Source organism: Ornithorhynchus anatinus, chromosome 15, assembly GCF_004115215.2.
Source record: "Ornithorhynchus anatinus isolate Pmale09 chromosome 15, mOrnAna1.pri.v4, whole genome shotgun sequence".
NCBI classification, from domain to species: Eukaryota; Metazoa; Chordata; class Mammalia; order Monotremata; family Ornithorhynchidae; genus Ornithorhynchus; species Ornithorhynchus anatinus.
The window spans coordinates 1,323,337-1,335,687 of NC_041742.1; the positions used below are offsets into that span (position 1 = coordinate 1,323,337).

At 50.6% G+C, this 12,351-nt stretch overlaps 1 protein-coding gene across 2 annotated transcripts in view; it reads right to left on the reverse strand.

The window, feature by feature from the left end:
- CA10 (carbonic anhydrase 10) overlaps positions 1–12,351 on the reverse strand; it is a 97,077-nt gene that overhangs the window by 55,525 nt on the left and 29,201 nt on the right. For both annotated transcript variants that reach the window (XM_029080107.2, XM_029080104.2), the window contains exon 2: positions 7,607–7,681. In XM_029080107.2, the coding sequence (XP_028935940.1) occupies positions 7,607–7,681 (75 nt within the window). The remainder of the gene's footprint in view (positions 1–7,606; positions 7,682–12,351) is intronic.

The window sequence follows — 12,351 nt, forward strand, 5'->3', positions numbered from 1 at the left end:
ATAGCATTAACAAGTACTAATGACAATGAGAAGAAGAATAATCGGGGTATTTGTTAAGCGCTTACTATCTACTAAGTGCTGGGGCAGATACAAGATAATAAGGTCCCTCCTGGCTCTCACAGATCGAAGTAAGAGGGAGAACGGGTGTTAAGTCTCCATTCTGTGGAGAACAGGTATTAAATTCCCATTCTGTGGATGAGGGAACCCAGGCACAGAGAGAGAAGTGAAGCGAAATGGCACAACAGGTAAGTGATGGAACCGGGACTAGAACCCAGGTCCTCTGACACCCAGGTCCCTGTTTTTTCCACTAGGCCATGCTGCTTCTATTATTAATATTATTATGACTAGTTATTATTACTATGACCCCCCCCAGGGCTTAATCGGGGCTTAATGAGGAGCGGCGAGGCCTAGAAGATAGAGCACGAGCCAGAAGGACCTGGGACCTAGTCCCGGTTCTGCCACTTGTCTGCTGCGTGACCTTGGGCGAGTCGCTTCACTGCTCTGCGCCTCGGTTACCTCATCGGTAAAATGACTGTGAGCCCCACGTGCGACAGGGACTGTGTCTAACCCGATTTGCTTGTTACCACCCAGCGCTCGGTACAGTGCCTGGAGTAAAGCAAGCGCTCAACAGATACCAGAATTATTATTGCCCTGGATCTACCCTAGCACTTAGAACAGTGCCTGGCACTTAACAAACATTATATTTTTTAAAAAAGTCTGAAAGTGGTGATGGGCACGCCGTAGATCAATCAGTCGATCAGTGGTACTGATTGAGCACATACTGAGTGCAGAACGCTGTACCGAACACCTGGGGACAGAACAACACAAGGACCCTGCCTCAGAGAACCTACAATCTAATGAGGAGAAAGACGCCGGGAGAGTATGAGAGAATGAGTGGACATGATCCCTGCCCTCGAGGAAGTTTCAATCACTCACCACAAATGCTGAGCTTGGATTGTAGTTGGAGGAAAGAGTGCAGAATATTTTTTTTTAATGGCATTTGTTGAAACAGGATGCTGCCCTTTCCCAAAGAGAATCATTAAGTCAAAAGCTTCACTTTCTCTGTAGAAGTGAAACTTGGAATCTTATGTGGTCAGCTATTTTTTTTTTTCTCTCCTGCCCAAATCCCTGCGGGTTGTGTTTTTGAGGGGGAAAAAATGAGGAAAAGTGATTTTCTCTTTCAAGACAATTTTCTAAAGGATCGATACCCTTGGGCTTGCGAATTTTAAAATAATGAAACAATTATGGTCTCTGTTGAACGCTTACAATCAGATCAGACACAGTGCCCTCTCTATAGTTTAAAAAGGGCGGGAAAGCAAGTATCTAGGATCCCTATTTTGAGGTCGAGGAGACTGAGGCTTAGTCGGAGAGGCAAAGTCGGTTGCCCGAGTTGAAAATTGGAAATATTGGGGGACAAAGAGTCGGGGTCGAATCCCAAACCGGTGAGCTCAGGACGCCGACTGCCAATTTCAGGAGGAGGGTTAAACCGTCCTATTAGACCGAGACAAGGTTCCCATGTACGATTGCCACGTGGGTTTAATGGTCAGGGCAGAAAAGTAACAGTAATAGTCCTAGGACGAGAAGACTTTACCGAATGCCCTTTCGGGGTGGTGCACGGTGCGCTTGGGAGGCGCCGAGTGAAAAACTCTGTGCACGGCCCACAGGTCAGTGCTCCACACAGTGTGCGCTCAATGGATACCATCGCCTGATTGACTGGGAAACAGAAAGCTGGATCGGATGTAGTGACTGGCTGGCTTTGAACAGAAAAATGAGCTCAATTAAAGTCACTCATTTAATAACATGCGCTGAGCATCTACTGTGCTTAGGAGCGTGCCGTAAAAGGGAGCTCGCCCTCGAATGGGGAAGACAGGCAGACACCGTCCCTCTACGTACAACGGGAAAAAAGCAGGTGACACGCAAGCTGGTCCCAACAGAAGTGGCAAAATATGAATACTCAATCAATAGTATTTACTGAGTGCTTACTATGTGCGGAGCACGGTACTAAGCACCTGGGAGAGTACAATATAACTGAATCAGCAGGCGATTTCCCTGCCCATAATGAGTTTACAGAAGAAGGGGATAAACGAGTAGAATAAGCATCCTGTTAAAAATAAAGCTTCTTTAGATTTTTCCCCTTATGCTGATATTCATCAGCCCAAAATGCCGTGGTTAGAAGCGATTTATGGCAGAGAAATCAACAGATGATTATTGGTTGAAAATTTGAATTTATGGCGGATTGTGCTGTGTGGTTGTCCAAGAAGTAGCATGGCCTGTTTAGTACATAGCCAACGCTTAACATATGACACAAGTATTATTATTATGGTTACTGTAAAGAACCAGGCCTTTAAATACATACAGACAGACGTATACACCTCTAAGCTAAATAATTTTATGTGGGTGTGATTTATAAATCTCTAGAAAAGAAGGGAAAGGAGTGAACTCTCGTTGAGAAGCAGTGTGGCCTTCTGGAAAAAACACTGGCCTGGGAGTCAGAAGACCTGAGTTCTATCAGTGGACTCCACCATGTGCCTGCCGTGTGACCTTGGATAAGTCACTTCATTTCCTCTGTGCCTCAGTTTCCTCATCTGTAAAATGGGGATTGAGACCGTGAGCCCCACAACAGTCTTATTCAATCTTAACAGCTCAATCTTATTTACTGAGCACTTACTGTGTTTAGAGAACCGTGCTGAGCGCTTGGGAGAGTATAACAATAACCAGACACATTCCTTGCCCACAACAAGCTTACAGACTGGACTGTGTCCAACCTGATGAGCTTCTATCTACCCCAGTGCTTGGCACAGTGTCCGGCACTTAGTTACACCAATATTATTAAAAAAAAAGTAGGCCTATTCACAGGTTGGGGAAAAAACCACCTAGAATCTTGGTTATCCAACAGGTGCGTGGGACTCTTTCTCATTTGCTTTAACAAAGCATCTCACGTTTTCTACGTTGTTTAATTCAGCAACAGCAAAATTATCCAGAGAAATCTTTTATGATGGAAAGTTTAAATTAATTCCTATAAGTTTGTGAAAGATTAACATCCAAACTATCAAAACCCACACTGAAAAAGTTTCCCAAAGTTAAACTTGGAGGCAGAAACTTCAAAGCTCCCTATTCTTCCTTTCCTTCTCCCTACCGGTCCTCTTCCCTCCCCTGCTCTGCCCATCCCTTCTCCCCATTTCCCTACTTTCCCCCCTCCCTTCTGCTTTTCTCCTGCCTTCCTCTGTTTCCCTCCTCTCTCTTCAATGGCTCTGTCTTTCTCCCATTCCCCTTCTGCATTCTTTCCATTCCTCGCCCCCCTCCTCCTTTCCCTTCTCCTCCCCTTGGACCGGGCGGTGAGAAGCCATCAACCGGCCGGCCCTCAGGGGACCGGGTCGAGGGTCCGGAATGGGGGAATCTCTGGCAGGAATCCTGTTCTGAGTGGGTCTGTAGAGGGTCTCCGGACAGCCCCTGTGGGTGCCGGTGGGAGACCCCCAAATTCCCAGGAATTCCCAGGCGCCCGCAGGCCCTGAAATTTCAAGTGTTCCCTGGGCCCCAGTCCAACTCGGGGTGGTCTGCTGGGCTGGGGGCAGGATGTCGTGTGGGACACCTCCCGGGGGCCGGGAGCTTCACTGGGTGCCTCCCAGATGCAGAACACTACAGTAGGTCCCCGGGAAAGAACAGCAGCAGTAAGAGACTCGGTCCCTGCCTTCAAGGAGCTTCCAATCTCCGTCGTGGTCAGCGATCAGCCCCGCCGGGCTCCGGGGGCAGAGTCCCAGGCTAAGGAACAGTGATGGATTCGGGACGATATCAGGCACGGTCTTAAGGGACTGACCCGGCTGGGCTCAGCACACGGTGCCTGGCATATGGCGGTCTCCGGGATAAGGCTGCCCCCCGTCCACAGCACCCAGCACATGGTACCCAGCCCGGGGCCGTCCCTAGGGCATGATGAAGATTCATTCAATCGCATCTATTAACCGCCTACCCTGCGCAGAACACCGTACTAAGCACTCGATGACGGCACCTGTTAAGCGCTGGGGCAGATAGAAGCTACCCAGGCTGCACACTGCCCACGTCCCACACGGGGCTAGCTGCATTAATCCCCATTTTACAGTCGAGGTGACCGAGGCACCGAGAAGTGAAGCGACCTGTCCAAGATCACCCAGCTGAGACGTGGCGGGTGGGACGAGAAGCCACGTCGCTCTGACTCCCAGGTCCGTGTTCTATCCACTAGGCCCACCTGCCGGTCCCCGGACACCCGGCTCGCGGTACCCGGCCCACGGCCATCCCAGAACACGGATGCCCCTGGCACCCGGCGGCTGGCGCCCGGTGCCCAGCCCGTGGCCGTCCCCGGCAGAAGGGATCCAGCCCCCGGCTGCTCCGAGGTCGCCGGCCCACTTGACCCAGACACACTCGTACTGTTGTACGGACACCCCCCCCCCGGTTTCCTAACCGCGCTCTAGCCAACGTGTGGGGCGACGACGCGTGTTACGGCCAAGCAGGGGGCATTTCCCATGCAAAATTCTGCCAGAGGATAATACAGGTTAATCATCTGCTTACCGCTGGAATTTATTCTGGGACTGAAAACCAGGGGATCACATTACCGTACAAGCAGCGGCATAATTCAGTGAATTTTTATGATGTGTTGAGATGGGTAAATTGCATTGTGAATGATAAGTGATATTTCAGTATCGTAGATCCACAAATCTATCATCCTAAGTAGATAGTTTGATTTATTCCTCTAAGAAGGAGGCGGACCCTTGAGATACACATCTTATTTTCAGTGTTGCCCCGGCAAGAGAAAGCTAACTTATTTATGTGTTTTCATGAGTAATGACTATGAATATTTTAAGGAAAGGATTTAGCCCTTTAGTAATGAGTTTCATCGAAATAAGTCACAGAAAAATGGTAAAATATGCTAATTTGATGAGCCAATACAATCTGATGGATAAAAGTTGACTAATCAGCAAGAAGGCTTGGCGTTGCCCACCCTCTGCCTCAGCAGGAGAAGGAGGAATCGCACACATCTCCCGTGGAGCACCGCGGCCTAGAGGGAAGAACACGGGCCTAGGAGTCAGAGGACCTGGGTTCGAATCCCAGCTCTGCCAGTTGCCTGCTTCGTGGCCTTGGGTAAATCACTTTACTGCTTTGGGCCTCAATTTCCTCAAGTGTAAAATGGGAATTCACTGCCTGCCCTCCCTCCTGCTTGGACTGTGAGCCCTACGTGGGACGGGGTCTGCGGCTGACCTGCTTATTACAGGACCTGACACATAGTAAGCGCTTAATAAATACCAAAATAGTGGGGATAGGATCTTCTTGTTTCTACCCTACCGCTTAATACAACGCGTGACACTTAAGAAGAACTTAACAGATGCCACCCTCATTATTTTTTATGATACTTTTTAAATGCTTACTATGTATCACTCCCTGCTTTAAGTGCTGGGGTAGATACAAGTGAACGAGGAAACGAGGTCAAACACAGTCTCCGTCCCACACGTCACAATTTAAGTAGCGGGAGTGACGGGTACCTACTCCCCATTTTACAGTTGAGGAAACCGAGGCATGGGGAAGTGTAGTGACTCGCCCAAGATCCCACAGCAAGCAACTGGCAGAGCCGGGATCAGAACACAGGTTTTCTGTTTCGCAGGTCCATGCTCTTCCAGCTAGGCCATGCTGCTTTTCTATTTATTATTATTTCTTTTATTATTGCTTGCCTACTTTACCTTACTTTCTCACATACCCAATATTGAACAGTAGGCGCCCAACGGGAACCCAGAACAGCCCTCATTCATTCATTTAATCCTTCAGTCGTATTTATTGAGGGCTTAGTCTGTGGAAAGCACCGTACTGAGTGCTCTGGAGAGTACGCTGTAACAATAAACAGACACCTTGCCTGCCCACAGTGGGCTCAGAGTCTAGAGGCGGAGACAGACATTAATATGAATGAATCGATTACATATATGAGCATAAGTGCTCTGCGCTTGGGGGTGGGGGTGAATAAAGGGAGCAAGGCAGGGCAACGTAGAAGGGAGTGGATGAACCAGGATTGGGAGGGCACAGAGCAGGTCCTCAGCATAGCCCTCCGCACCCGGCACTGTGCTCAACCCCCAGCAGACAACGCCGTATGGCGCTCCGCATACAGCAGGTGCAGAGCACAGTACGCTGCACAGAGCGGAGTTCTCCTACTGAAGGCGGGCCAGAGCCACGTATTACGTGAACCCCACTGTCAAGGGGTTCCCAAGCCTCCGTCTACTCCCAGAATCCCAGACACTCCTTCAACCCGATTTACTGAGCGCTTACTGGGTGCAGAGCACTGTACTAAGCGCTCGATCCGCTGGCTGCCGGCATATTCCCCCTCGGCTGGAGGTTCTGGCCCCCATCGCCACCGACGGTCTAGTGAAAACGCATCATCTCTTACTCCAGTGGTCCCGTGACAATGACCCCTCAGAGAAGCCGGAGCTATTTGCAGGATCATGTCGACTCGGAGGATTTTGAAAAATTTCCATTTTCCACGTGTGAAATCTCTTAAGCAAACCCAACTTCATCCGTAAAACACACGGCTAATAAGGCTAATCTGCTTATGCAATTAAGACATTAACGTAACCGTCAATTCGGTGGCAATCAACCCAACTCTCCTAATCTCTAATTAGCAAATTCTCTAACTCTTCCCAATTCATGATGTTTTCAGAAACAGCTAAGGTATCACATGTCTGGACAGCTGCATCTGGGAGTAAATTCCTGTTCCTGGCAGAGAGTCAAGCCCTCAGAACGCTCTTCCTGGTTTCAAGGTTCAACGGAGGTTGAAGGATTTTGGAGGGGCCGGTGTGTTTGTGGGGATAACTCCCTGAGTCTCTTGTATTTCCACACACGTCATCCTTTCCAATGGCCATCTGCATGGCTTGATGGGAAAAACAGGTAGCAAAATCCAGAACAGGGGCAAAAAAATCAGAGGACGCAGGCAGACGAAATCCGGCTCTCTTTCTGTGCCGGGGCTTATACAGCCCCGCGATGCGCCGACTGAAATATTCAGCAAGTCCTTTCCTTCTAAATGTCTACAGTAGCAGAACCAAGCAGGTGAATGGGCGAGGTCTTTCTGCTCCTCCAGCATCCCGGGGGGGCTTCCTCTGGCTCTCTGGGACCGGAAATCAAGCACTCAGTACAGTGCTTTGCACACAGAAAGTGCGCAATAAAGATGATTGAATGACTTAATGAGTGAAATCGGCTCTAATTTCTCAACGCCTGAAGGCCCACCGGCAGCCAGTCTCTCTCTCTCTCTCTCCCTTTCACATTTCCCCTTCACGCTATTCCGCCGTGGGACGCTCTAGGTGACGCCATAGGATGGCACCCCACCTCCAGGGAGGGCACTCGGCCACCCCAATCCCGCCAGTGGCCCCGCTCTGGAGAGGAGCTTTGCCGCGCTAGGGGTGCCACAGACACGTGACCTGGGGCGAGACGTATACTTGGCATTTAACGGTCCAATGCTGAAGACGCCCGGAAGGTGCTGTTTCCGCCCATCGGCAAAGCCGGTGGTGCCGCGGGGACCGTTCTCCCAACCGCGGCGGCGGCCCCGAGCGGCCGAGACACGACCGGACGGTCCCGGGTCTGGTGGACGCCGGCGGGAGCTTACCTGGAACGAAGCTGCCCTGGACCACTTCCTTGTACGCCCACCAGCCTTCATGGATTTTGGGTGAATTCTGCTGAGCTAAATTGAAAACAAAACAGAAAGAAAAGATGACGACCCCTCTCGAGGGCAACGTCTATTCTATCGGTGTCGGGGGCAAACCCCTCTAGGTCGTAAGCCCTTGTGGGCAGAGATCGCTTCTCTTTGGAGAAGCAGCAAGGTTCAGGCCTGTTTCTCCCCACTTCAGTCCCCACCTCACTCTGCTGCCCGGATTATCTTTCTACAGAAAACTTCTGGGCATTTCACCCCTCTCCTCAAAAATCGCCAGTGGTTGCCTATCAACCTCCGTATCAAACAAAAATTCCTCACTATTGATTTCGAAGCTCCCCATCACCTTGCCCCTTTTTACCTCCCCTCCCCTCTACAACCCGGCCCGCACACTCGGCTCCTCCGGTGCCGCTAACGCTCTCACTGGGCCTCGTTCTCGCCCGTCCCGCCGTCGACCCCTGGCCCACGTCCGACCTCGGGCCCGGGATGCCCTCCCTCCTCACATCCGCCAAACTAGCTCTCTTGCCCCCTTCAAAGCCCTGCTCAAGGCTAGCCTCCTCCAAGAGGCCTTCCCAGACTAAGTCCCCCTTTTCCTCAGCCCCTTCGCGTCGCCTCGACTCACTTCCCTGCCCCTTAGCACTTTTGTCTACACGTATATATCTATGATTCCATTTATTTATATTGATCCTTCTTTACTTGTTTTGATAAGTATACATCTATAATTCTACTTATGTATATCGATGCCTGTTTACGTGTTTTGATGTCTGCCTCCCCTCTTTCCAGACCGTAAGCCCAGTGTGGGCAGGGACTGTCTTTACTGCCGAATTGTACTTTCCAAGCTCTTAGTACAGTCCTCTGCACACCATAAGCGCTCGATAAATACAACTGAATTGATAAAGCCATTGTACTTTCCAAGCTCTTAGTACAGTCCTCTGCACACCGTAAGCGCTCAATAAATACAACTGAATTGATAGAGCATGGTGCTGGGAGGTGGAAGGACCTGGGTTCTAATCCCGGTTCTGCCACATGTCTGCCGTGTGACCCTGGACAAGTCACTTGTCTGCGCCTCGGATACCTCATCTGCGAAACGGGGATAAGAGTGCGAGTCCCATGGGGGACAGGGATGGTGCCCGATCTGATTAACTTGGCTCTACCCCAGTGCTTTCGACAGTGCTCGTCACATAGTGAGCGCTTCACGAACACCACCATTATTATTACCGTTAACTCTATGGTGCTTTCCCAAGTGCTTAGTACAGGACTCTGCACACATTAAAGTGCTCAGTCGATCGTTCACTCAACAGTATTTATCGAGCCCTTACTACGTGCAGAGCACTGTACTAAGCGCTTGGAATATACAATTGGGCAACAGAGATAATCCTTGCCCAGTGACGGGCTCACAGTCTAATCGGGGGAGACAGACGGACAAAAACAAGACAGCATAATCACAATAAATAGAATCACTTCAGTTCAGTTCAGGGACGGGGACTGGGTCCAACCCGATTTGCTTGTCTCCACGCCAGCGCTCAGTCCAGCGCCCGGCACGTAGTAAGAGCTTCACAAATACCACAGTTATTATCATCAGAGGCTTCAGCAGAAAGGGGTTCAGGGTTGGCCGGGGTGGGGACGGTCACCCCCGTGAGGCGACAGGCTTCTGGGGGAACCCGGGGCGGGGACTGTCCTCACTGACGCTTACTGTGTGCAAAACACTGTACTGTTTGCGAGAGTACGCTATATCAGAGTCGGTAGACACGTCCCCTGACCCCAGGGAGCTTATAAGCGGGGGAGACAGACGTTAATATAAATAGATAAATCACAGATAAGGACGCAAGTGCTGAGGGGTAAATCAAGGGTACAAATTCAACTCCAAGGATGATGAGGAAGGGAGTGGGGGAAGAGAAAATGAAGGCTCAAGAAATACCTTCGAGTGATTGAATAATACTTCCCTGTCTTGGGAGCTGGTGCTCAGGGAAACAGGACTGCCAAGGGGGTCTGTAGCTTGGTTCAGAGTTGCCCAAAGAATTGATTACATCAGACACGAAATCCAAGGAGCAGAAAAAGACTTGGCGGGCGAGGGGGAAAAGTGCTAGTGCTTCGCAAACTCACATCCCACCGTGCAGCACCTAGAATAACCACTGGTTTTCTTTTAACGGATCAACACCAGGGCATATAAAGCTACTCAGTTATTAATCTGAACCGCTCGAGTTGCAAATTTTTATTTATCTGCTTCCCTCTCCACAGCGGAAGCTTCTCGTGGGCAGGGAATAGGTCTCTTCTTTATTGTCTACTTCACAAGAGCCTCGTAGCGCACTGACCCGGGTCTCCAGGGGCTTGCAATCTGTGTGTAGACCACTGAACTGAACCCTTGGGAGTATTTAATAGACCTCGTAGACACGCTCCTCAGGGAGCTGGGAGTCCACTCTGTGCAGAGCACTGAATAAAGCACTTGGGAGAATAAAACAGAGGGAGAAGTCACAATCCTTGTTCACAGAGAGCTTTCTCTTAGCAGCTGTGGTGAAGGTTTTCGGTGTTCTCTGCATATGGCCCCCTCCCTCGCGTCCTGGGGACACCGGTGCCAGTCTAAACAAGGACTCTCCCCAGTGCCAACAGAGCCAGGATGGAGGGGAACGGGCCCAGCTGAAAGACCTATAAATGCTTAACTTTCCTCTCTGCGTTATTTTTTAAAATAATATTCGTTAGGTGCTTATTGTGTGCCAGGCGCCGTACTAAGCTAATACAAAAGATTCAGGTTGGACACAGTTCCTGTCCCACACTGGGCCAAGTCTTAATCCCCATTTTACAGCCGGGGTAACTGAGTCACAGAGAAGTGAAGGGCTTTCCCCGAGGCCACACAGCGGACAAGTGGCGGAGACGGGATTAGACTCCAGGTCTGCTGATTCCCAGGCCCGTGCTCTACCCATTAGGCTATGCTGCTTCTGGGGGTCTGGGGAGAGCTCCATGACACAACTGGGGTCACTGGCCTGATGATTTGAGCCCAAGGCCCGTGTCTGGGGTTGGAGATGGTGAGGATGACGGGACGGGTTTCTGTCTACACCCCCCGGTCCAGGGGGACTGAGCTGTCCTCTAACCCTCTCTCTCTCACCGAGGGTAAGGTCTCTGTCCCTCATCCCACCTCTTGGACTGACCTATCACAAATACCTGCCCCTGGGTCCCATCCTGCCCATCCCTAACTACCACCAAAGGAATAACACGGGGTAACGGTAGAAAGGGAACGAAAACAAATCGCACTGTCAGGAGGAGAATGCTTCTGAAACTCAAAGACTCACCAATAAGCACTTTTTTGGAGGAACAGCAAAATGCCAAGCATTTAAACCTAAAGTATATGTCAGGCTTAATATACAGCCCCCACACTGCACTAACCTGTCTCTTCAGCCCTCCCCCGCCCCTCTTATACACGCCCAGCTCTGGGCCAAACGCCTTTCGATCCGCAAAAGAGAAGCCGGGAGTTGGAAAGGGAGAAAACACTCTTTGTAAAATGGGAATCAAATACCTGTTTTCCTCCTCTTTAGGCTGTGAGTCACAAGTGGGACAGAGATTGAATCTGCCCCGATGATCCTGTATCTCCCCCAGAGCTTGGCACGGTCCTGGGCTCATAGTAAGCACTTAGCAAAATCACCATTATGATCATCTTAGACCATCCGGGAGGAGGTAGAGGTCAGAGGGCAGAAACAGCTTCTGGCCGCCCCCCAGCAGTTCGCCTCACGTTTTAATCCGGTTCCCGCTCCGCCCAATCGTCTGCCGTTTGCTCAGAATGGAATGACCCAAGATGGCAAGGAATGGCAGCCATATCCGTCGCTTCGGAAACGAGTTCCAGGTACGGGGCCTGGCAGGATTTACGGGGCTCCAGTGGATGATCGGTAAGGTCATTTTTTAATAATAATAATAATAATAATAATGTTGGTATTTGTTAAGCGCTTACTATGTGCCGAGCACTGTTCTAAGCGCTGGGGTAGACACAGGGGAATCAGGTTGTCCCACGTGGGGCTCACAGTCTTAATCCCCATTTTACAGATGAGGTAACTGAGGCACAGAGAAGTTAAGTGACTCGCCCACAGTCACACAGCTGACAAGTGGCAGAGCCGGGAGTCGAACTCATGTCCTCTGACTCCGAAGCCCAGGCTCTTTCCACTGAGCCACGCTGCTTCTCAAAGGCTTTCCTGGAAAACCTTTCCCAAAGGTTTTCCAGGAAAGGAGAAAATCCACACCTCTAACCACTCAGAGCGGACGAGGTCCTTTAATTGGCAGAATTCCCATCGAGGGGTGATGCCTACGCTCTTCAGTTCAAAGTCATCCCTCCACTTCAGAGAGGGATCTGGGGACAAGCAGAGGGCCAGAGGGAACTTGGTGGGAGGGTGGGGAAAGTGGCTGGGGAGAGGGACAGGAAGAAGGTGGAAAGGGAGAGGAAGAGAATGGAGGTAGAGACTCCCTCTGGAAAATGCTGACAGAGATGTTCCCTTTTTCTGGTCTTCGTATCCCCGAGGACCAGAGAATGGAGAAAAATCATGATTCAGCCCACTCTGCCAGCTCTTGGAGCAGGTGGGGCGTGAAGACACTCTCCTAAGCGCTGGTTCCGAGAAAGAGAACGGAAAATCACAATCCGCCGTCAGATGCAGGTTAGCAGGGAGGGGACAGGGAGGGTCTGGCGGACGGCAGGATGAAGAAGAGGAAGTCTGGGGATCTGGTCA